General features: G+C 50.4%; 1 protein-coding gene across 1 annotated transcript; it reads left to right on the top strand.

Annotated features, from left to right (window-relative positions):
- Nucleotides 1-2,638: 2,638 nt before the first annotated feature.
- On the top strand, nt 2,639-22,631 carry DKK3 (dickkopf Wnt signaling pathway inhibitor 3). The gene is made up of 8 exons (XM_086895318.1): nt 2,639-2,799; nt 2,839-3,318; nt 4,546-4,683; nt 5,177-5,260; nt 16,402-16,494; nt 17,802-17,946; nt 20,054-20,210; nt 22,101-22,631. The coding sequence occupies exons 2-8, from the start codon at nt 3,142-3,144 to the stop codon at nt 22,342-22,344; spliced, it is 1,038 nt and encodes a 345-aa protein (XP_086751444.1). The 5' UTR covers nt 2,639-2,799; nt 2,839-3,141; the 3' UTR covers nt 22,345-22,631.
- The last annotated feature ends 1,028 nt before the right edge of the window (nt 22,632-23,659 follow it).

The following is a 23,659-nucleotide window of genomic DNA, read 5'->3' as shown; positions in this document are numbered from 1 at the left end:
ATTAAATTGGTAAATGGACATGCAGCAAAGCAGATGTTTGAAACACAGAAAGCAGAATAGAATAGAATAGAATAGAATAGAATAGAATAGAATAGAATAGAATAGAATAGAATGGAATGGAATGGAATGGAATGGAATGGAATGGAATGGAATGGAATGAAATGGAATAGAATGGAATAGAATAGACTAGACTAGACTAGACTAGACTAGACTAGACTAGAATAGAATAGAATAGAATAGAATAGAATAGAATAGAATAGAATAGAATAGAATAGAATAGAATAGAATAGAATAGTCGGCTACCCCATGACTATAATATAATATAATATAATATAATATAATATAATATAATATAATATAATATAATATAATATAATATAATATAATATAATATAATATAATATAATATAATATAATATAATATAATATAATATAATATAATATAATATAATATAATATAATATAATATAATTAATATACCATGTCTAAATGCGTGAACAATGCGTGGGAAAATGAAAACGTGAGATGCACACTCCCCACCCTGCTGCTCTCAGGTCCTTTGTCTCCAGGCTCACCCAAGCAGGAGGTGATTTCCATTCTCCAGGATCACTGATTCAGAGGATGCCTTTGACAAGAGCACATTCCCCGTGCCAGGGGCCTGGCTTTGCCTCAAATCCACCTCAAGGGACTTGTACTGACACTGAAGCTTACAAATTCCTTGTATGTGATAGCCCTGAAATGTGCTTTTTCTAATTATGTGTGTACATATTCTAAGATTATTCTGCCTCATTATGTTCTCTCTAAATTAATGAATTAAGGCCTAAGAATAAGTGATATCTCAGCAGAAAGATCCCATGGGTTTTGGTGTGATGTTTGTTTTTTGTGCTATGAATGAGATGCTTTTTAACTGTGGTACTTTGCCTCAGAAAAAGTTCATTTCTCTGGGCTGCACTTTACCTATAAAAATTTGTTAGAATTCCCTGACATCCTTTACCTAACATCATTTTGGACAAGACTTTGCTCCAGTCCAACGTAAGAACTGACTAATCATTGTTTGCTTTCATACAGAAGCAGTATTTTCAATGGACAGGACTTTTTTCCCTCACTGTAAAAAAACAGTAGAGAGACCCTGATTACAAGAGTTCCTTTATATTAAATGCAGATGAGTTTGTTGATTTTTGCTTTCTGGTGTGGGTTTTTTGTTTTGATTAATTTTGGTTTTTTACTGGAGGGGTTGTCTCTGTTGCTTTAATCATGCAAGACAAAAACAGTAGAACAAATGACCAGAAGAGGTGATCAGTGCTAGAAACTCCTTCTGATCCTCCTTTATTCTGTTTAGAGTGTAAGCCCCTCTGGAATTGATAGGAATTTGGTTTGAAGCCCAAATTCACAAAGATATTATGGAGTATCCAGCTTCTAGTCCATTTCCTGGAGTCTGGCAACCTTTGGGAATTTGGGCCTCCAGCACTTCTTTTAAAGTCTTCTTTGAACATGCAGTGAAATTCTTGGGGTACAGCACAAGGAGGAAAAACCATGTGGAAACTGGGGAAGACACACACAGATAACAAAATGATGATGCTGCCCGAATATTTTTTAGAGAAATTCGAAGGGAATCATCAGTCAGTGGGGTGCTGGCCAGGCACTGCATGTCCTGTCCCCCCTCTGAGCCCAGAGCATCTTTCGAGAGCCTTCTCTGGCAAGCAAAGCAGAGGATGGAGGTTCCACACAGCTCCCACCGCCCTCTTCCATCCAGCCTGGCCGGAGCACCGGGAGAACCAAGGGCTCGGCTCTGAACGGGAAACTCGCACTGCTCCTTCCTCTCGGCATCTCCCCGTGTCGCTCGGCATCTCCTCCTCTTCTCTCAGCATCTCCCCCTTCTCTCAGCATCTCCCCCTTCTCCCAGCATCTCCTCCTGTTCTCTCAGCATCTCCTCCTCTTCTCTCAGCATCTCCTCCTCTTCTCTCAGCATCTCCTCCTCTTCTCTCAGCATCTCCTCCTCTTCTCTCAGCATCTCCTCCTCTTCTCTCAGCATCTCCTCCTCTTCTCTCAGCATCTCCTCCTCTTCTCTCAGCATCTCCTCCTGTTCTCTCAGCATCTCCTCCTGTTCTCTCAGCATCTCCTCCTCTTCTCTCAGCATCTCCTCCTGTTCTCTCAGCATCTCCTCCTCTTCTCTCAGCATCTCTCCCTTCTCTCAGCATCTCCTCCTGTTCTCCCAGCATCTCCTCCTCTTCTCTCAGCATCTCCTCCTGTTCTCTCAGCATCTCCTCCTGTTCTCTCAGCATCTCCCCCTTCTCTCAGCATCTCCTCCTGTTCTCTCAGCATCTCCCCGCTCTCTCAGCATCTCCTCCTCTTCTCTCAGCATCTCCTCTTCTTCTCTCAGCATCTCCCTCTTCTCTCAGCATCTCCTCCTCTTCTCTCAGCATCTCCTCCTCTTCTCTCAGCATCTCCTCCTGTTCTCCCAGCATCTCCCCGCTCTCCCAGCATCTCCCCGCTCTCCCAGCATCTCCCCGCTCTCCCAGCATCTCCTCCCCGCTCTCGGGGCGGGGGTTCCGGGGGCTGCGGCTCCTCCCGCTCCGCTCCGCCCCGGCCGCCGGCGCTGAGCCTGGGGCCGGCAGCGGGGCCAGCGGGGCGAGGGGAGCCGGGAGGAGCCGGGAGGAGCCGGGAGGAGCCAGAGGAGTCGGGAGGAGAGGAGGAAGGGCCAGTGGAGCGGCAGCAGGGCCAGAGGAGCGGCAGCAGGCCCGGCAGCAGCAGAGGAAGACCCGGCAGGAGCAGCAGCAGCCCCGAGCAGCAGCAGCAGCAGCAGGGCAGAGCAGCAGCAGGGCAGAGCAGCATCAGCAGCCCCAGAGCAGCCCCGAGCATCAGCAGCCCCGAGCAGCAGCAGCAGGACAGAGCAGCATCAGCAGCCCCAGAGCAGCAGCAGCAGCAGCAGCAGCAGCCCCAGAGCAGCATCAGCAGCCCCAGAGCAGCATCAGCCCCAGAGCAGCAGCAGCAGCAGCCCCAGAGCAGCATCAGCAGGGCAGAGCAGCATCAGCAGCCCCAGAGCAGCAGCATCAGCCCCAGAGCAGCAGCATCAGCAGCCCCAGAGCAGCAGCAGCATCAGCCCCAGAGCAGCAGCAGCAGCATCAGCAGCAGGCCAGAGGGATGCGGGTCCCGGCGGCACAGGCAGCCCTGCTGCTGCTGCTGCTGCTGCTGCTGCCGCTCCGTGCCCCGCTGGCCGCGCCGGGCGCTGGCAGAGCCGCCAGCCTCGGGGAGATGCTGCGGGAGGTGGAGGCGCTGATGGAGGACACCCAGCACAAGCTCCGCAATGCCGTGCAGGAGGTGAGGGGTGCCGGGCTCTCTCCCCGGGGTCTCCCCGCTCCTTCCCCGAGCGCCCCGGGACAGACGGACGGGGATGGGGGCTGTCCCCAGCCGGGGCTCAGGGCTCCCGGCGCCCCCAGACCCCCCGAAAAGCGGCTTGCCCGTGCTGGAATTGCGTGTGCTGGTCTCAAATTGCTGTCCCGGAATCGCACGGGACCCGTTCCACCGCCGGGAGCCGAGAGCACACCCAAAGCCCTGGTCTCCTGTGGCTGCCAGAACAGCCTGGCCCTGCACTCCCCTCTCCTGTGCTTTTCAGTCCCGTTTCTGCTGAGAACCTTCCTTTCAGGTTCTCTTTGTCTCTCGGTCAAAAATACTCATTCTACAAAACCCTTTAAGTGGCAGCTGGAGAAACAGACCTTGGCCTGCTATAATGAGATCATTTCTGAACTTCTGCTGCATCTGGAACCCGCCTCTGTTATCCTGTTCACTGAGACTGCAGACACACTGCAATGAACCATTCCTCACCATGCTGCTTAGGGATGGAATCACAATTCCACAATTCCTGCGGGTTTTACAGTCGGGGCTGCATTGAGGAAAGCTCTGGGTGCAGCACAAGGCGTGAATTGTTTGAGCAGTCTTAGCAGATCAATGGTTTGTGCTTAGAAAGGTTTGCAGCTGCTGCTTAAAACAAACAGACACGCCAAAAGGAGAGGCTTTGCCTAGGGAAAAATCCTGTTGTTCATCCTGGTTGAGCTGGTGGCCTCCCAGCTCTGTCCCAAATGAAGGACGGGGTTTGTTCCTGTGTGTTTCCAGGATTCACGCCCTTCCCCACCCCACAGGGACAGCAGAGGATGGAATTCTGGATATGTGCACCCCCTCAGCCATAGGGCTGCCCTGTTGGCTTCAGGGCATTTTGTTTCTCTCCCTTGCCGGGATATTTTCCCTCCTGTGCCAGAAAGGAAGATCTGCCTGAGGCTGTCAGTGGATTTCTGTGAGGAGCAGAGCTCTGGGCTCTCCTCTGACAGCGATACCAGAGCTGCCAGTCCTGCACCCTTCCCTCCCTGCCAGGGACTGACTTTGGCTTCAGCAGCCCAAGGGTTGAGCTCAGCCCTGTTTGTGTGGCCCATTAAAAGCTGCTCTGGGCAGGGTTTGGCACTGGGGGCCGCACAAGAAGCGGGGCTTGGTCTCTTTTGTGATATTTCTGCTAATTTTCAGTTGTTTGGTTGTTTTTTTATCTTAATTTGGCAGATGGAAGCTGAGGAGGAAGGGGCAAAAAAGCTGTCAGAAGTCAGATTTGAAGATTTACCTCCCAATTACCATAATGAGTCCAGCACAGAAACCAGAGTGGGCAACAGAACTGTTCAGACCCATCAGGAAATTGATAAGGTATGAGAAAACTTGTATATGGTGAGCTCTCCATTCTCACACACCTTGTCTTCAAAAAAACAACCCAGTCTTACATGTTTATTCACAAGGTAATTTGGAGTGTAAATTTTCCTGGTGATGGTTACTCTGGGGTTTGATTGTATCTTCTGAGCTTGACTGGTGTCAAGGAGAGCTGTCATGAGAGGTTAGAGTGAAATAACAATTTATTTTGGAAAAAGGGCCTGCTGGAAATGGGACTGAGCTGGGAACATTGCATGGGAATGAGAACCCAACCTTCTCCTGCTCAGCTGGCTCCTTTGCAGTGCCATTTTAAACAGACAAGGAGGCAGCTCTGGCATCCACTTTCCCCCTCAGATTAGGGTTAATAAGGGTGGCAGCAAAATGGGAAAAAAGAGGGGGTGGGAGTGGGTTAATTATTGCAGGGTTTAGGACTGAGAGTAACAAAGGACTGATAAAAACTGAAGTTTGATGTTTTGTTCTTTCCCTGTATCAGGTCACAGATAACAAAACTGGATCAACAGTTTTTTCTGAGACAGTTATTACATCCATAAGAGATGGAGAAAACAAAAGGAACCATGTAAGTAAGCACATTTATTTCCTTTGGAAGACCAAACAAATACTTTGGGTTCCTTGTTCAGAAAAATGTGTCAGAGTTCACCAATAAAATTTTGGAATGTTCTGAAACACACACAGCCATTGGGGTAAGCAAATGTTTGTGTTTTTAAATTAGTTTAACTTAGGAACATAGTGACTTGGAAACAGAGTTAATGCACATGTCTGAATATTCAATTTGTCTGTCAAACATTAATGTTAAATAGCAAAGATAGTTACACAGCCCTTCCCAGGAGTGTGGATAAATCCTTACTGTAACACTGAGCTTGTCTTCCATTAGAAAAAAAACACTTTCTAGATTTTAACAGTTGAAATAACCCCAAGTCATTTATTTATGAGGAATCTGTGGAACAACATCTGGCTCTGTTTGCTTTCCAGCCTAACTCAGTGATGGACAGCTGGCCATGAAATGTCACTTTGAGGAGAAGGGAGAGAGATGGGACAATGAATCCCCCTCCCCTCAAAATATGGTTGTTCAAGGGCTCCCAAAGGAGTTTAAAAGCTCAAGAATATTCTTTACCCGAGTCTTGCAAGCACAGGAACATTTGCTAAACGTCAGTAGTCACATGAGAAATTCAGCACTACTTAAAAAAATTGGCTTTTTGTTGGTTGTAGTCTCGCCAAAATGGTTCTTTTTTGTGCTCTTGCTAAGACTGGGCTTGCCAGGTTTCCTCTGATAGCTGGCTTCATCTGACTAATAGTTTGTGGTTTGATTTACTTCAACACACCCTGGCTTTCTTCAGGGAAACTTACCTCCAGTTCTTTCACAGAAGCAGCTCTGTAGCTATTTTATAAATATCATTATGGAAATTATTTTATAAATATAATGATGGAAAAATGATGTCAGTAGTTCCCATTTATAGAGGGCACAGAACCTGAAATTAGTGCCTCTTTTCTAAAGCTTTCCCTCTCACAGCTCATGTTTCTATACTGCTATTTCAATTTGAAAATGGCAAGCAGCAAAACACAGCACACACAAGCAGCTTTACTTCTTTTTTTCCTACTATTTGGCAAAGCTTGTAGCTTAAGTGAACCCCCAAGGTATAAAATAAACTGTAACTATTCTAAACTGCAGCTGATCCTATAGAAAGTGTTAACATCCCCCACAGTGCTTTTTGCTAATGAGATTATGTGTAATGAAGACAATCCAAATGGGTTTTTTCCCAAGCAAAGGTGATCATCATCTTCAAATGCAGCACAAAACTTTTTAACCTTCTCAGCACTGCAGCACAGCACTGCTGGTGTTTCATAACATGTTTGGCTTGCCTGTGGTGTCATTCTTCACACCCACTCCTCAATTAACAATTAAAAATTAATTAGCAATTAACAACTAAAAATTAACAATTAAAAATTAACAATTAACAGCACTGAGGTGCCCGACAGGAGTCAGGCTGAAAATGCTTGCAAGCTTCCAGTGTTGAGGGGGAATATAACATATTCCAATAATAGAAATAATACAGTTTTGCTGTTACAAGGGCAAAGAGATATCGTGGGAGTGATGCAATTAGGAACTGGGAGATTTGGGTTGCAGTGAGGATAAAAAAGCAGTGCTGGGGGGAGCAGGAGAAAAGTTTTGTCCAAATTCAAAGGCACTGTTGCTTAGATCTCTAAACTTAAGGCAAAGGTATTGGGAAATGAGTTGCAGGAAACTTTGCACTGGGCCCTTAGGTGTTTTTTCTGCAGACAGATTTTCATAGCTGAGGTTTTGTGTGATGCTGTGACGTGTCCTGGTCACTCTCTGGGCTTTGCAGACCAACAGGAGGTGGAAGAGTGGTTCCATTGCCTTCACTGGCTCACTTTATAGGCTTTATTCACTTTACCTTATGAAACTTATGGGTTCCCACAGCTCCTGCTCTTTAGGTACAAAATTTGGGCGGTAAAAAGAAGAATTTTCCAAGCACCTTCACAAACCCCTTGCTGTGAAATTTAAACTCAGTGTAATTTATTTCTGATAACTGGGACCCTGCACCTCCTGACTCTACATTTCTTTTCTGTGCTGACTTGTGAGCCTCTGAAATCCCTGGAAGTTTTTCATGTGACGTTTTTGGGCTTTGAGAGATGACACAAGAGCCTCACAAGAAGGCAGAGGAGTGTCTGCACTGCAATAACTGCAATAATGGCAATAATCCACTTATTGGCTGGAATGAGAATTCCAGGTCTGGGGAAGCAGCTTTGTGGAAAACAAAGGCAGGTGGTGCCTGCATTTTTTAATTGAAACCCCAGTGCCTGTCCCCCTGCAGCAGGTGCCCAGGCACACACCAGCAGAGCATGGAAATAAAGGTGTGGGAGCAGGTGCACGTACCTGGAGTGCAGGTGTTCCAGAAACAGCAGGGGAGATCCTGCACACACACAGACTTTTCCTGGCAGGCTGTTTCTCCCTGGCAGTGCAGCAGGGCTGGGCTGCTCCCCATGCCCGTGTGTGCTGCTGGCAGGGACAGCTGGGCTCCTGGCCACTCCAGCAATGCAGCCCCTGCATGGCTGGGAGGCTCCTGTGCATCCCCAGGCTCCCATTCCCTTTCTCAGCTGTCTCTGAGGGCTGGCAGCCACCCCTGCAGGCATCACTCTCCCTTGAGTCAGCCATGCATTGGAATTGTACTGAAGGTGCAGGGTGGGGTGGGAATTCTGGCTCTGTTTACTCCTTCCTCTGTCTGGAAATGACTCAGAGCCTGCTGCTGAATTTGGATCACATGAGGAATCCCTCAAGCCTCGTCCTTGGAGAGCCCAGGGGGAGAAGCAGCATCTCAGGGCATGTGGAGAGCTGGACATCAGTTTGCCATCGTGCTGTCAGGCAAAGCTTTGGAGGATTTCCTGGGTCTAAGATATCACAGCTGTCAGCAAGGGAAGGGTTTGGTCCCCTGGTGGTGTGTGCCTTGGACTCCATCCCTGGTGGGAATCTGCAGTACATTCATGTTCTGCTGTCCCTTTTGGGAGGACAAAGGGTGGGCTGCACACCCTTTTCCATTTACAAATTTGTGTTTGTTTAGGAAATGGGATGAATATTCATGGATAGTCATCCTCTCGTGTTGTTGATATCCTCTAGGCACATGATTTCAGATGGAAAACTAAATTAAAAGAAAAATGAAATGAAAGAGGCTCTTTTTTAATCCAAACAAATGCCCCAAAGAGGAGGTCTTGACAAAGCTTCGAAGAGTCAACACCTGTGACCCAGATGCCTGCTCCATCCTTGGCAGACATGGAGCTCATGTTCCCAAAATCCTCAAGGGCTGCAGATGATTTATCCCACTGCTGTTGCTGTAATTCAAACCCCTTCTTCTTCCATCTACAGCTCATGAAAGACAAACTATTCAATTTCTTCTATAGGAAAAGCAATCTTACACTGCCAGCCCTGCCGTGGGCAAAATCCATTGAATGTGGGTCCTTACCAGGGCACTTCTGTTCCTGTGTTCTTATCTTTGGCTCTAACAGAGTTAATAAGTCTGTTGAAACCCTAGACTACCAAATGAAGAGTGTAAAATGATACAGGAACAAAGCCCATGAGATTCAGGGTTTGAAATCAGTTCAGTGAGGGATGGGGCACAGGTCAACATCTCCCTCTCAGTGTGCTACTCTTAATTCAGTGCTGAAGCCCAGCCAGCAGCTGTTAAGCACAGAAATCTTGTTTTCAAAGGCTTTTCTCTCCTCCCAGCTGTTTCACACCCTCTCTGTGTGCCAGGTTTTATTTTGCAGCTCAGCAGTGAAGCACAGGAGCTTTGTGGCTGCAGTGAACCTCAGCTCCAGGGAGTGTCCCTGGCTCAGGGCTGTGTCTGTGTGAGCCCCTGGCAGCAGTGGCACTGCAGAGCTGCAGCACAGCCCTGCACAGGCTCCACCACTGCAGCCCAGCACAGCTGGGGTCCAGCCTGCAGCTCCCAGCCCACCAGAGTCACACACATCTGCTTACCAAACACCAGGGAGCTGTTGTTCTCCCATCCACAGATCCACAGATCCACAGATCCACAGCTCCCAGCCCACCAGAGTCACACACATCTGCTTACCAAACACCAGGGAGCTGTTGTTCTCCCATCCACAGATCCACAGGTAGATGCATCTCTCTTTAGGGCTGTTCATGACAAACTCATTAGGAAAACCCTGTTTATAAACATACATCAGTGTTTTGACCTCACTTATACATAAATATACACACACACATAGACAGTCCTTTTCTCCTTTGCTGGTTACATAGTCCTTGGTTTCCAGAGCAGGGTAATTACCTGTCAGATATGTCATTTATTTCTATTTAATTAGAACAGTTCATCTCATGTGCCCACTTTGATATCACTGATATAACTGAGATGAGTGCTTGGCACTGTGTCTCCTACACAGGAGAGTTTTAGAGGCTGTAGTCCTGCCAGGATCCGGTTATAATTACTGAGTGAAAAAGAAAGGTGAGGGAAGAAAATGAAGGGGCTGCTTCTGCAGAGTGACCTGCTGTTAAATTATTGCAAGGCATAGAGAGAGATTTTGACCAAGAGTGAGCAGAGCATGATCTGAGAGAGCTCCTAGGCACCATTCTCATTATCCTGAGGCATTTCCCAGGAATTTCTTTGGTTTTGCTTCTTTGTGTTTTTTTGGGTGTAGTTCCTTCTTTCATTGGAGTCAGCTCCTTGAAGCTGTGGGTGATATTTTATTTATTCCCTCTTATGACTTGGAGCACCAACTGCATGGGGTCTGAGAGGACCTGATCAGTGATGGGATGTGATCAGTGATGGGATGTGATCAGTGACAGGATGTGATCAGTGACAGGATGTGATCAGTGATGGGATGTGATCAGTGACAGGACCTGATCAGTGATGGGATGTGATCAATGACAGGATCTGATCAGTGATGGGATGTGATCAGTGACAGGATGTGATCAGTGACAGGATGTGATCAGTGACAGGATGTGATCAGTGACAGGACCTGATCAGTGATGGGATGTGATCAGTGACAGGACCTGATCAGTGATGGGATGTGATCAGTGACAGGACCTGATCAGTGATGGGATGTGATCAGTGACAGGATGTGATCAGTGACAGGATGTGATCAATGACAGGACCTGATCAGTGATGGGATGTGATCAGTGACAGGATGTGATCAGTGACAGGACCTGATCAGTGATGGGATGTGATCAGTGACAGGATGTGATCAGTGACAGGATGTGATCAGTGATGGGATGTGATCAGTGACAGGATGTGATCAGTGACAGGATGTGATCAGTGATGGGATGTGATCAGTGACAGGACCTGATCAGTGATGGGATGTGATCAATGACAGGACCTGATCAGTGACAGGATGTGATCAGTGACAGGACCTGATCAATGACAGGACCTGATCAGTGATGGGATGTGATGAATGACAGGATCTCTGTGAGCTGGGAATAAGCAGGTGGTGTGGAAAGGGCTGCAGCTCTTTCCCTGGTGATGTAGAAGTGGATGCAGCTCTTTCCCTGCTGGTGGGAGTCTCTGGGGTCACAGCCTGTCCCAGTAATTCCCTTTTGGACAGCACATTTAGGCCAACGTGCTGTGCTGCTTTGGCACCTAAAGCCAGGCTCAGGTGGCTGCAGGCCACCTTCAGCTGTGCCACTGGACGTGTTCTGCCTCCTTTTATATTGTGTCACAGGGAGAACCAAACTGAAGTGTTCCCAAATGAAATGTTTCTGGGAAGTGGGGGAAAAGGAATTGGAGGAGATTGGCTCCATGGAGAAGCTCAGGACAAAGCCAAGGGATTTGTGTTTTGTTGTTTATTAGTTTTGAGCAGTCCTGTTCCTGCTGAGCAGCCACCCAAGGAGCTGGCTCTCCCCCAGCCCTGGGATGTGACCCCAGCACAGCCTGCAGCTCATGGCTGCTCTTTTTCAGACGTCTGTTTTTAACAGAAGTTCCTCATTTTACGAGTGCTGTGTGCCTGGCAGGGCAGGAGTGAGAGCTTTGTGCTGCTGGAAAGTATTACAGAGGTTTTGAGGTATTTCAGGGCAAATTAATTCATATCTCATTAAAGACAAACGCATTATGTGCCCTGTCTAGACAACAGAGAGATTAGGAACTGGACTGCTACTGCATTTCAAACTGAGGTAGTAGTTTCCATGGAGCAATATTCCATTCTGTGTAATTCTGCCCTCTTTTTAAATACATGTAGGATATAAAACAGCTTTTATGCTTCTTTTTTTTCCTTACTACTCAGCAGTTTTTGCCATCTGCTGCAGCAGTGGAGAGCAGTCCTGCATGAAACAGCTTGCAGAACTGAGCCCAAGCCTGGGAGGGCTTGTGAGGGTTTGTGAATCCTTCCTCCTGGGGGGGTTTGTGAGGGTTTGTGAGGGTTTGTGAGGGTTTGTGAATCTTTCCTCCTGGAAGGATTTGCTGTGGGAGATGTTGGTGCCAGGCTGAGCTGGGATGGAGCTGATGCTGTCTCAGGGGGCTGAGCTGCTGGGGAAGGACCTGAAGCTGAGCTTTACAGAGCTGAACTCTGGGCTTTACCTCAGCTACCCTTGGGAAAAGTGACCTGCTTGGTGTGAGGAGGTTTCAGTGAACACAAAAAGGGCTTTTGCTCAGAGCAGCTGTTGGAGCACAGCTGTCCCCAAACACAGAGAGAGGAGCTCCTGTGCATTTCCAGGCTTCCCACTGAACTCCTTTTCTAATTGTCACACCAATTGCTCCAGTGGCACTGCCTCCTGTGCTGTTTGTGCTGGCTGAGCTTCCCCACCCCTCCCAAATCACTGATTTTGCCTCTCTGTGGCCCTGTGGTTAGGAATGAACACCTTGGAGAGGCTGTTCTGGCTCTCCAGCCCTGCAGAAAACAATCCTGCCTCTCCCTCAGCCCCCTCAGAAGGCACAAAGCTCACCTGGATCACAGCAAACAGGACACAGGGATTACACAAGGGGGGAAAGGGCTGCTCCTGCTCCAGGCTCACTGCTCCCTGCCAGAGAAACACAGAAATGTCTGCAAGGTGATGGCAGTGCCTTCCTCTGCTTTCTTGGGGTCTAAACTGAAGAGTAAAGACCCCAGGAGAGAAAGTCTCACCCAAGACAGTCCCTGACAAATATTGGCTGAAGATGTGAGGGGTGAAGAGTCTTGTTTGAATCCCTTTGGAGAACTTTCTGACAATGTGGAGGCAGGGTGAGTGTGAGTGGGGGGGAGGGAATGGATAAATCAAATGCCAGTTGTGAATTTAAAATCACTGAGTCCATTCTGAAGGTCAGACATCATCAGAATATTTTTTATTTTGCAGTTCAGGTTTTAATCAAGGATTAAGGGGAAAAAGCTCAAAGCAGAATGAGTGTTATTTCAGCACCTACTGTACCACCAGCAAAGCAGAGGAGTAAATGTACTGCCACAGTGAGGCACCAAGCACAAGACACCTCAGGTTTCTTTCAGCAGCAGTTGTTTCAGCAGACCTGGGAACCCTTTCCACGATTTTCATTTCTTGTTGCTTTTTTGTTTTCCCTGTTGGTTTTGGAACAGATCCTAATGCCCAAATAGCTTCCAGCTGCTGCTGGATATTCACTGCAGAGCAGGGATTATCCTGAGAGCCCTCAGGATGCTGAGGTGTCCTTCCAGGGCATGGCATTTGCACCCTGGCCACTGATGGTCCCAGTACAGCCAGTCCCAGTGGTCCCAGAACCAGCAGTGTTTGTTCTCTGGTGCCCTTTAGCCCTGCCTAACACCAAATTCCTTTCCATTTCATTTTATCCAGACTGGCTCCTTGCCCAGCAACTCTTCTGTCTAAAGGGAGCTGAATTGAATGGTCTGTTGCCTGATCCAATAAGGAAAAGTAAATACTAATAATATCTATATGGTTTCACTCTGCAGGTGGGCACTGGTGAGCTCTGCATTTGCTGGGGGTGTCTGGGTGAGGCAGAGCAGGAGTGGGGCACAGATTCACAGAGCACATGTGAGAGGAAGCCTTTGCCAGGAAAGAAAACCACAAAGGGAATTTTTTTTTCCCTGTCTGGAAACTCTCATAAAACTGAATGTCTGAACTGGTGGGACACAGTTCAGGAAGAGGAAAAAGTTTTTTGGCGCAGGACTTGTTAATTAATTGAGGAGAAAGCAGCAGCTTTGGTGTTAGATGGTTTTAGAGCTGGAGGGAGAGTTATTCCATGAGCTTAAAGCAGTTTGTGGCAAGATTTCTCCTTTGTGGAGAAGATCAGCTGGAAAAGCTGACAGCAGTGAGCCCTGGCTGTGTGCCTGAGAGGGGATGGGGAGGAGGGGATGGAGAGGAGGGGATGGAGAGGAGGGGATGGGGAGGAGGGGATGGAGAGGAGGGGAGGGAGAGGAGGGGATGGGGAGGAGGGGATGGGGAGGAGGGGATGGAGAGGAGGGGAGGGAGAGGAGGGGATGGGGAGGAGGGGATGGAGAGGAGGGGATGGAGAGGAGGGGATGGAGAGGAGGGGATGGAGAGGAGGGGATGGAGAGGAGGGGATGGAGAGGAGGGGATGGAGAGGAGGGGATGGAGAGGAGGGGATGGAGAGGAGGGGATGGAGAGGAGGGGATGGGGAGGAGGGGATGGAGAGGAGGGGATGGGGAGGAGGGGATGGAGAGGAGGGGATGGGGAGGAGGGGATGGAGAGGAGGGGATGGGGAGGAGGGGATGGAGAGGAGGGGATGGAGAGGAGGGGATGGGGAGGAGGGGATGGAGAGGAGGGGATGGGGAGGAGGGGATGGAGAGGAGGGGATGGAGAGGAGGGGATGGAGAGGAGGGGATGGAGAGGAGGGGATGGAGAGGAGGGGATGGAGAGGAGGGGATGGAGAGGAGGGGAGCAGCAGGCTCTGCTCTGGCCATGGTTTGTGCAGGGGATTCAGGAAAGCAGCTGACAAAGCTACCAGCAGAAAGCTGCCTAGAGGAGCTGGAACAGCTGCTGAAGAGAAGTGGCTGGCTGCTCTCTTGGAGCCACAAACCCTCCAACATGCTGCAGAACATTTGGATATTTGGATTCTGACCCACCTGATCATGGAGCAACAGAAAAGCAGAAAAAAACCAAAAAAACCCCCCAAAACCCCCCAAACCCCCCCCCCCAATACTGGGATAGTGAAGTTGAAAACCATTGTGGTAATTTATAGCAGCCTATAACTGGTGATGCTAATTCCTTGAAAGGGCTAAAATGACTTCTTGTGAACTGTGAACACATAGCCAGGGTGTGCAGCTGTGGGGGGAGAGGAGTCAGAACCCAGAGCGGGTTCAGCTCCTGCTCTGGGCAATCAAAGGGCTGGGAAACCTCAGATCTGCCCAGGACAGGTCACTGGGAAGGGCTGATCACCCCAAACCTCAGATCTGCCCAGGACAGGTCACTGGGAAGGGCTGATCACCCCAAACCTCAGATCTGCCCAGGACAGGTCACTGGGAAGGGCTGATCACCCCAAACCTCAGATCTGCCCAGGACAGGTCACTGGGAAGGGCTGATCACCCCAAACCTCAGATCTGCCCAGGACAGGTCACTGGGAAGGGCTGATCACCCCAAACCTCAGATCTGCCCAGGACAGGTCACATTTAAAGGCTGATCACCCCAAACCTCAGATCTGCCCAGGACAGGTCACTTTTTAGGGCTGATCACCCCAAACCTCAGATCTGCCCAGGACAGGTCACTGGGAAGGGCTGATCACCCCAAACCTCAGATCTGCTCAGGACAGGTCACATTTAAGGGCTGATCACCCCAAACCTCAGATCTGCCCAGGACAGGTCACTTTTTAGGGCTGATCACCCCAAACCTCAGATCTGCCCAGGACAGGTCACTTTTTAGGGCTGATCACCCCAAACCTCAGATCTGCCCAGGACAGGTCACTTTTTAGGGCTGATCTCTGCAGAGCCCCATCGGGCAGGAACCCCCGGGTGAGTCTGGGCAGAGCTGGGGGACACCAGAAGCTCGGTGGGGACCTCCAGTGGAGGAAGCTCTGCTCCAGCAGCTGGGACTGGTGTCTGGCTATTGCCTTTGCATTGCTTGGCACCTAACGAGGAAGGAAGAAATCACCCACAGAAATAATTTTTCTGGAAAAAAAAATACTAAACTACTTTTTTTTTTAATGCTTAAAAAACCCCAATAACTGACTAGTTCTGAAAATTAACAAGCTAATAAACTATGTAAAAACTGGGTCTGCTTCTGTGAAATCTACATTTTAAAAACAGGCAAGTCCAAAAAATAATATATATAGTATATACACACATATATTATATATATATATATAATAAAATAGATACATTTCATTATATAAAATTTTATAAATATAATAGATAATAATATATTATATTATTATATAATATATACTAATATACAATTCTAATATATAAGATATAAGATATAAGATAGATATAAGATATATGATATATGATATGATATATGATATATGATATATGATATATGATATATGATATATGATATATATTATATATTATATATTATATATTATATATTATAGATTATATAATATGTATACAGGTATGTCCCAGGTGTGCACAGGTGTGCTCAAGTGTGCCCCAGCTATGCTCAGGTGTGTCCCAGCTGTGCCCAGCTGTGCCCTGGTGTGTCCCAGCTGTGCTCAGGTGTGTCCCAGGTGTGTCCCAGCTGTGCTCAGGTGTGTCCCAGCTGTGTCCAGCTGTGCTCAGGTGTGTCCCAGGTGTGTCCCAGCTGTGCCCAGCTGTGCCCAGCTGTGCCCTGGTGTGTCCCAGCTGTGCCCAGCTGTGCTCAGGTGTGTCCCAGCTGTGCTCAGGTGTGTCCCAGGTGTGTCCCAGCTGTGCTCTGGTGTGTCCCAGCTGTGCTCAGGTGTGTCCCAGGTGTGTCCCAGCTGTGCCCAGCTGTGCTCAGGTGTGCCCAGGTGTGTCCCAGCTGTGCCCAGCTGTGCTCAGGTGTGTCCCAGCTGTGCCCAGCTGAGCTCAGGTGTGTCCCAGGTGTGTCCCAGCTGTGCCCAGCTGTGCTCAGGTGTGTCCCAGGTGTGTCCCAGCTGTGCCCAGCTGTGCTCCGGTGTGTCCCTGCCTGTGCCAGAGGTTTGGGAAGGGCCGGGGAGGGATCAGGGCTCTGCTGCAGAGCTGTGCAGCCCCTGGAGCTGCCTGTGTTGGTTCCCAAGTAAGAAATGGGAGCAGTGAAGAGCCCCTGGGGTCTCAAGGGGTGGCAGGAGTTTGGCCAAGCTCGCTCTGCTCCTTCCCCAGGAGTGCATCATTGACGAGGACTGTGAGCCAGGGAAGTTCTGCCTCTTCTCCCCCTCGGAGTACCGATGTCAGCTCTGCAAGCCCCAGCACACGGTGAGTCCTGAGCGAGGGGGGATTCCAGGGGATCTTCACAGACTCTGCAAGGTACTGCTGCTAATGGCAGCGAGACAAAATTGACAGAAAATAAACTGCAAAGCTTTCTGCACCAGGGTAAAAATACTTTCTTAGCGTGGGGTAATTAAAACCCGGGACTGGGGTGGCCCAGCACCTTCCCCCTCCCACCTTTCCCTGCAGCTCCCAGCAGAACACCTGTAGGAGCAGGAAAATAAAATCTGGGTCCCGCTGCTCTTGTGTGGAGTCAGTTCCCCGAGCTAGAACCTGCGGAGTCACACAGCATTTCCCCTGAATTAGCAGCTCTCACAGTGCCAGTGTAGTCCTGCTACACTGCTATGTTAATGTTATGTTAATGTTAAACACTGCCTGTGGGATCCGCTGGGAAAGAAACCCAGATTTTGTGTGGCTGCCCAGACAGGGAAAAGCTGCTGAGAGGCTGCTCTGCTGCAACTCTTTAACATTGTTAATTATAAAACTGAAAAAATAACCGAAAAAAGGGAACCAAGTGACACACATGGCTTTTATTGGGTTGATTTCTGAGGCGTGTGTAGTTGGAACACCGGGACAATTGTCACACAAAGCGACCTTTAGCATTTCTGATTTGCAAAGAGATTTGTTTTTCAGAGAGATTTTCTCAAAGGTTCTTGGTTACCAACGAGGTCTGGTTCTAATTACAACTAGAAAATGGATTTTAGTCAGACTTTATTTTTTTGTTGTTGCTTTGCTCTTTGAAAACAATTCTCCTGAACAAATTGTAAATTCCTGCCTGCATTTGTCAGTGGAAAAGATCAGTAATGTCCTCTGTTGATGACGTTTCAGTTATTAATTTCTATTTCCCTTGATTGCAGAAGAGAGGGCCCCAGGGAGAGCCTGGAGCAGCATTTCAGTGCTGAGGGGGCTGCAGGAGAGCTGGAGAGGGACATTCTGCAAGCATGGAGTGACAGGATAAGGGGGAATGGCTTTAAGGGGGGGAGAGGAGGGTTAGAGGGGATACTGGGCAGGAATTGCTCCCTGGGAGGGTGGGGAGAGGCCAGGCTGGAATTCCCAGTGAAGCTGCAGCAGGGCTGGATGGAGCAGTGCCCAGGGCAGGGATGGTTTGAGGGGTGTCCAGGACAGGGATAGATGAGCTCTGCTGCTCTGCCCCTGTGCCCGTAGCTCCAGGTGTGCTCAGCCCAGGGAACGGGCAGCTGTGCCGGATCTCTGCTCCGGGGTCACTCCGGTCCCTGGGGCTGTGAGAGCCGCACGGAGCCCTCCGGAGCCCCTTTCTGAGCAGGCTTTTCCCGCAGCGCTGCTCTCGGGACGCCGAGTGCTGCGGGGAGCAGCTGTGCCAGTGGGGCCACTGCAGCAGCACCGCGAGCAGGGGAGAGAACGGCACCATCTGCGAGAGACAGCAGGACTGCAGCCCTGGCACCTGCTGTGCCTTCCACACAGGTACGGGACAACACAGGTACGGGACAACACAGGTACGGGACAACACAGGTACAGGCACACACACAGGTACAGGCACACACACAGGTACAGGCACACACACAGGTACAGGCACACACACAGGTACAGGCACACACACAGGTACAGGCACACACAGGTACAGGCTCACACACAGGTACAGGCTCACACAGGTACAGGCTCACACACAGGTACAGGCACACACACAGGTACAGGCACACACAGGTACAGGCTCACACAGGTACAGGCTCACACACAGGTACAGGCACACACACAGGTACAGGCACACACACAGGTACAGGCTCACACACAGGTACAGGCTCACACAGGTACAGGCTCACACACAGGTACAGGCTCACACACAGGTACAGGCTCACACAGGTACAGGCTCACACACAGGTACAGGCTCACACACAGGTACAGGCTCACACACAGGTACAGGCTCCCATCACAGGTACAGGCTCACACAGGTACAGGCTCACACACAGTTACAGGCTCACACACAGGTACAGGCTCACACACAGGTACAGGCTCACACACAGGTACGGGCTCCCATCACAGGTACAGGCACACACACAGGTACAGGCACACACAGGTACGGGCTCACACAGGTACAGGCTCACACACAGGTACAGGCTCACACACAGGTACAGGCTCACACACAGGTACAGGCACACACAGGTACAGGCTCACACAGGTACAGGCTCACACAGGTACAGGCTCACACACAGGTACGGGCTCACACAGGTACAGGCTCACACAGGTACAGGCTCACACAGGTACGGGCTCACACACAGGTACAGGCTCACACAGTTACAGGCTCACACAGGTACGGGCTCACACACAGGTACAGGCTCACACACAGGTACAGGCTCACACACAGGTACAGGCTCACACAGGTACGGGCTCACACACAGGTACAGGCTCACACAGGTACAGGCTCACACAGTTACAGGCACACACAGGTACGGGCTCACACACAGGTACAGGCACACACAGGTACAGGCTCACACACAGGTACGGGCTCACACACAGGTACAGGCTCACACAGGTACAGGCTCACACACAGGTACAGGCTCACACACAGGTACAGGCTCACACACAGGTACAGGCTCACACAGGTACAGGCTCACACACAGGTACAGGCTCACACACAGGTACAGGCTCACACACAGGTACGGGCTCACACACAGGTACAGGCACACACAGGTACGGGCTCACACACAGGTACAGGCTCACACACAGGTACAGGCTCACACAGGTACGGGCTCCCATCACAGGTACGGGCTCACACACAGGTACAGGCTCACACACAGGTACAGGCTCACACACAGGTACAGGCTCACACACAGGTACAGGCTCACACAGGTACAGGCTCACACACAGGTACAGGCTCACACAGGTACGGGCTCACACACAGGTACAGGCTCACACACAGGTACAGGCTCACACAGGTACGGGCTCACACAGGTACAGGCTCACACAGGTACAGGCTCACACAGGTACGGGCTCACACACAGGTACAGGCTCACACAGTTACAGGCTCACACAGGTACGGGCTCACACACAGGTACAGGCTCACACACAGGTACAGGCTCACACAGGTACGGGCTCACACACAGGTACAGGCTCACACACAGGTACAGGCTCACACAGGTACGGGCTCACACAGGTACAGGCTCACACAGGTACGGGCTCCCATCACAGGTACAGGCTCACACAGGTACAGGCTCACACAGGTACAGGCTCACACAGGTACAGGCTCACACACAGGTACAGGCTCCCATCACAGGTACGGGCTCCCCCCGGCCGGGAGCGGCTCCGAGCCTGTTCTCGGGACCAGCGGGGTTTGGGATCCCCGAGGGGTGGGTGCTGCTCTCCTGCCTCGGCAGCAGGGTGATGAATAAGGATGAATTTCCAGTGTCTCACTCCCACCCAGTGCACAAAGCAGGGCTGTGGCTCCCTGCCATGTGAGGGATGCAGAGAGAGATGGAGCCTGTGTTTGTGCCCGCACACGGAATTAAGGCTGGGCTCTCCCCAGTTCAGCAGCAGCTCAGGACTCCTCCCGAAACGCCTTTCCCTTTTCCTGCAGAGCTGCTGTTCCCCGTGTGCACGCCCCTGCCTGAGGAGGGGGAGCCCTGCCTCGACCCTTCAGACCGACTCCTGAACCTCATCAGCTGGGAGCTGGAGCCCGACGGGGTCCGGGAGCGCTGTCCGTGCGCAGGGGGCCTGAGCTGCCAGCCCCGGAGGTGAGCACTGAGCTGGGACTGAGCTGGGACTGAGCTGGGACTGAGCTGGGACCGGGCTGGGACCGAGCTGCCAGCCCCGGAGGTGAGCACTGAGCTGGGACTGAGCTGGGACCGAGCTGGGACTGAGCTGGGACTGAGCTGGGACTGAGCTGGGCCTGAGCTGCCAGCCCCGGAGGTGAGCACTGAGCTGGGACTGAGCTGGGAGCGAGCTGGGACTGAGCTGGGACCGGGCTGGGACCGAGCTGCCAGCCCCGGAGGTGAGCACTGAGCTGGGACTGAGCTGGGACCGAGCTGGGACTGAGCTGGGACTGAGCTGGGACCGAGCTGGGACTGAGCTGGGACTGAGCTGGGACTGAGCTGCCAGCCCCGGAGGTGAGCACTGAGCTGGGACTGAGCTGGGACCGAGCTGGGACCGAGCTGGTACTGAGCTGGGACTGAGCTGGGACCGAGCTGGGACCGAGCTGGGACTGAGCTGGGACCGAGCTGGTACTGAGCTGGGACTGAGCTGGGACCGAGCTGGGACCGAGCTGGGACTGAGCTGGGACCGAGCTGGTACTGAGCTGGGACTGAGCTGGGACTGAGCTGGGACTGAGCTGGGACTGAGCTGGGACCGAGCTGGTACTGAGCTGGGACCGAGCTGGGACCGAGCTGGTACCGAGCTGCCAGCCCCGGAGGTGAGCACTGAGCTGGGACTGAGCTGGGACTGAGCTGGCACTGAGCTGGGACTGAGCTGGGACTGAGCTGGGACCGAGCTGGGACCGGGCTGGTACCGAGCTGCCAGCCCCGGAGGTGAGCACTGAGCTGGGACCGAGCTGGGACTGAGCTGGGACTGAGCTGGGACTGAGCTGGGACTGAGCTGGGACCGAGCTGGTACCGAGCTGCCAGCCCCAGAGGTGAGCACTGAGCTGGGACCGAGCTGGGACTGAGCTGGGACTGAGCTGGGACCGAGCTGGGACTGACCTGGGCCTGAGCTGCCAGCCCCGGAGGTGAGCACTGAGCTGGGACTGAGCTGGGACCAAGCTGGTACTGAGCTGGGACTGAGCTGGGACTGAGCTGGTACTGAGCTGGGACTGAGCTGGGACTGGGCTGGGACTGAGCTGGGACTGGGCTGGGACTGAGCTGGGACTGGGCTGGTACCGAGCTGCCAGCCCCAGAGGTGAGCACTGAGCTGGTACCGAGCTGGCACCGAGCTGGTACCGAGTTTTTTGCGTCATCAGCAGTTCCATTGGCAGAAAGTGAGATCATTTCAGTTTTGCTAAAAGCACTTTTAGAAAACCCACGTTTTCTATGAAATAAATCCTCCAAGTTTGCTCTACACTACCAGCACCTCGTTAACTTCCACCAAGGCGTCATAGCTGGGATGGAGATGCAGATTAGTATTTCTCTCTTCTGTGTCCAACTCTTTCTACATTGTTTCATGCTTGAAGAGGAACTGGGTAACATTTTGATTCATAAACGTCAGCTAAGGAAGCAAGCAGAGCTGATCCCATCCTTTCAACACCAGAATTTCTGTTAATGCACCATTAACCTCAGGGAAGGCCTGTCAGCAAATGTCAGCTCGAGTAAGAAACACAGAAATTAATTAGGGTGTGAATACAGCTGAACTGCCCAGAATTTTCTCTCTGAACTTGAAGATTCAAGTAGCATTTTTTTGTTATCTGTTTATTTGAGGGCCACTGCTCTCTCATTTGCCAGGATCAGACATTTTGTGCTGTTAGGATCTGTGTATGTGGAAAGCACATTTGTAACTCACCAGGTGCTTGTGAAGCCAGCTAGGGTGGAAGCAGTGTGCATTTGACACGTTTTCACGTGGGGAGGGAATGGGGAATTTCAGAGTGGCAGCAGGACACAAAAGCATGCCCTGGATGACCAATGTGCCTTTTCCCACAGCCACAGCACTGCCTCTGTGTGTCAGCCGCCTGCCAATGGAACCCAGCACGCTGAGAGAGAAGAGCCCTCGCTGATGGAGGAGATGCCCTTTCTCAGCCTGATGCCCCAAGATCTCCTCTCTGATTACGAGGACAGCAGTGTCATTCAGGAAGTGCGAAGAGAATTAGAAAGCCTGGAGGACCAAGCGGGTTGGAAGCCTGAGCCTGACTCAGCTCAGGAGCTGGTTTTGGGAGATGAAATCTAAAGCCCAAGCACCAGTCTAGTTAGTTATTTCTAGATTTTTTTCTGTTTAGTGTCTTGCTTGTTTGAACCCTGATCACACACTGCTGGATAGAAGTGCAATAAACAAGGCCTGCAAGGAGCATCCTTCTCTCTGTGCCCCAAAGCTGCGTGTCCCAGCTGCTGTGGAGTCCATGCAGTGCCTGGACCAAAGCTCCTGCCACAGGGGAACCCCACGAGTGCCCTGCTGGATTTGTACTTTCCCCCTGTATGTCAGAAATAAACTTCTCAGTACTTGTACTCATTAAAAAATGCACACAGGCATAAATCATTTTCAATTACCAGAAACTGCAGAAGTGACCTTTGAGTACGGATGTTCAGAGTTGCTTTATTCCTCTAGGGTAAGAACCATCCACTCTGACACTGCTGCAGTCATAAGTTTTAAAGAATTTTTAAAGGAATTTTTATTTTTTCTTTAGAATCGGTTTGTGCTTTTAATACACTTCATGTTACAAGATGGGATTATTTTTACCACCTTGAAAGGTCATCGATGTAAAAAATCAACAGCAAGCTAAGAGCAAAGTCTGACCCCCCAACCTCCCCAGTTTGCTACCACAGCTCCTCCACTGTCAGGTTTTCTGGCATTTCCATTTTACCATCTGTTGTTGCACATGGTAAAACAAGATGTGAGGCTCCAGCCAAGTAACTTTGCACAGTGCTTCTCCCCAAATGATCCCTACTGCTCACATCTACCTTGGAACAGCAGAGCACCAGGAACAGGAGCAGGTGTAAGACACTGCTGCCAACCTGCACATCTTTCACCACCTCTGCTGTATGAAGGCTTCTCAATAAATCCCCTGGGCAACAGAATTAATAATTAGTAGCCATTATCATTATAAATAGGGAGGGTATTTCGTTGTAACTGTGTGAGTTTTGGTTTAAGGATTCTACAACCCACTCTCACACCAACACACACACAGTCTCTGAGTTCACTGAGTCTACACCCTCCCTTTCGACCCCCAATAAAATCACTGTGCTGTAGAGACAGCCCCATCTATGCAAAGAGAAGGAATTAAGTGCCACCACAATTTCCCCTGCTCTAAAACATATCCATGAGAGCAGTAACTGTCTGTAAATACTGCCCTCTTAAGGACAGTATTCCAAGGTCTTAGTGCTGCCATCCCCAGACTGAATCTCTACATTTCTGTCTTTCAAAAGGTCTGAGTTGGAAGAAAATTCATGATCCATTTGATAGATAATTTTTCTCTCTTCCAAAAGCTCTAAGGCTGCTTGAGCAGTCTCTGTCTGTGGCAAATGGCAGCTTTATGAAGTGCCCTTCC

This window comes from Cyanistes caeruleus, chromosome 6 (assembly GCF_971803275.1).
Source record: "Cyanistes caeruleus chromosome 6, bCyaCae1.hap1.1, whole genome shotgun sequence".
NCBI lineage: Eukaryota > Metazoa > Chordata > Aves > Passeriformes > Paridae > Cyanistes > Cyanistes caeruleus.
The sequence above is the reverse complement of the archived record's forward strand: the minus strand, read 5'-3'. Positions and strand labels throughout refer to the sequence as shown.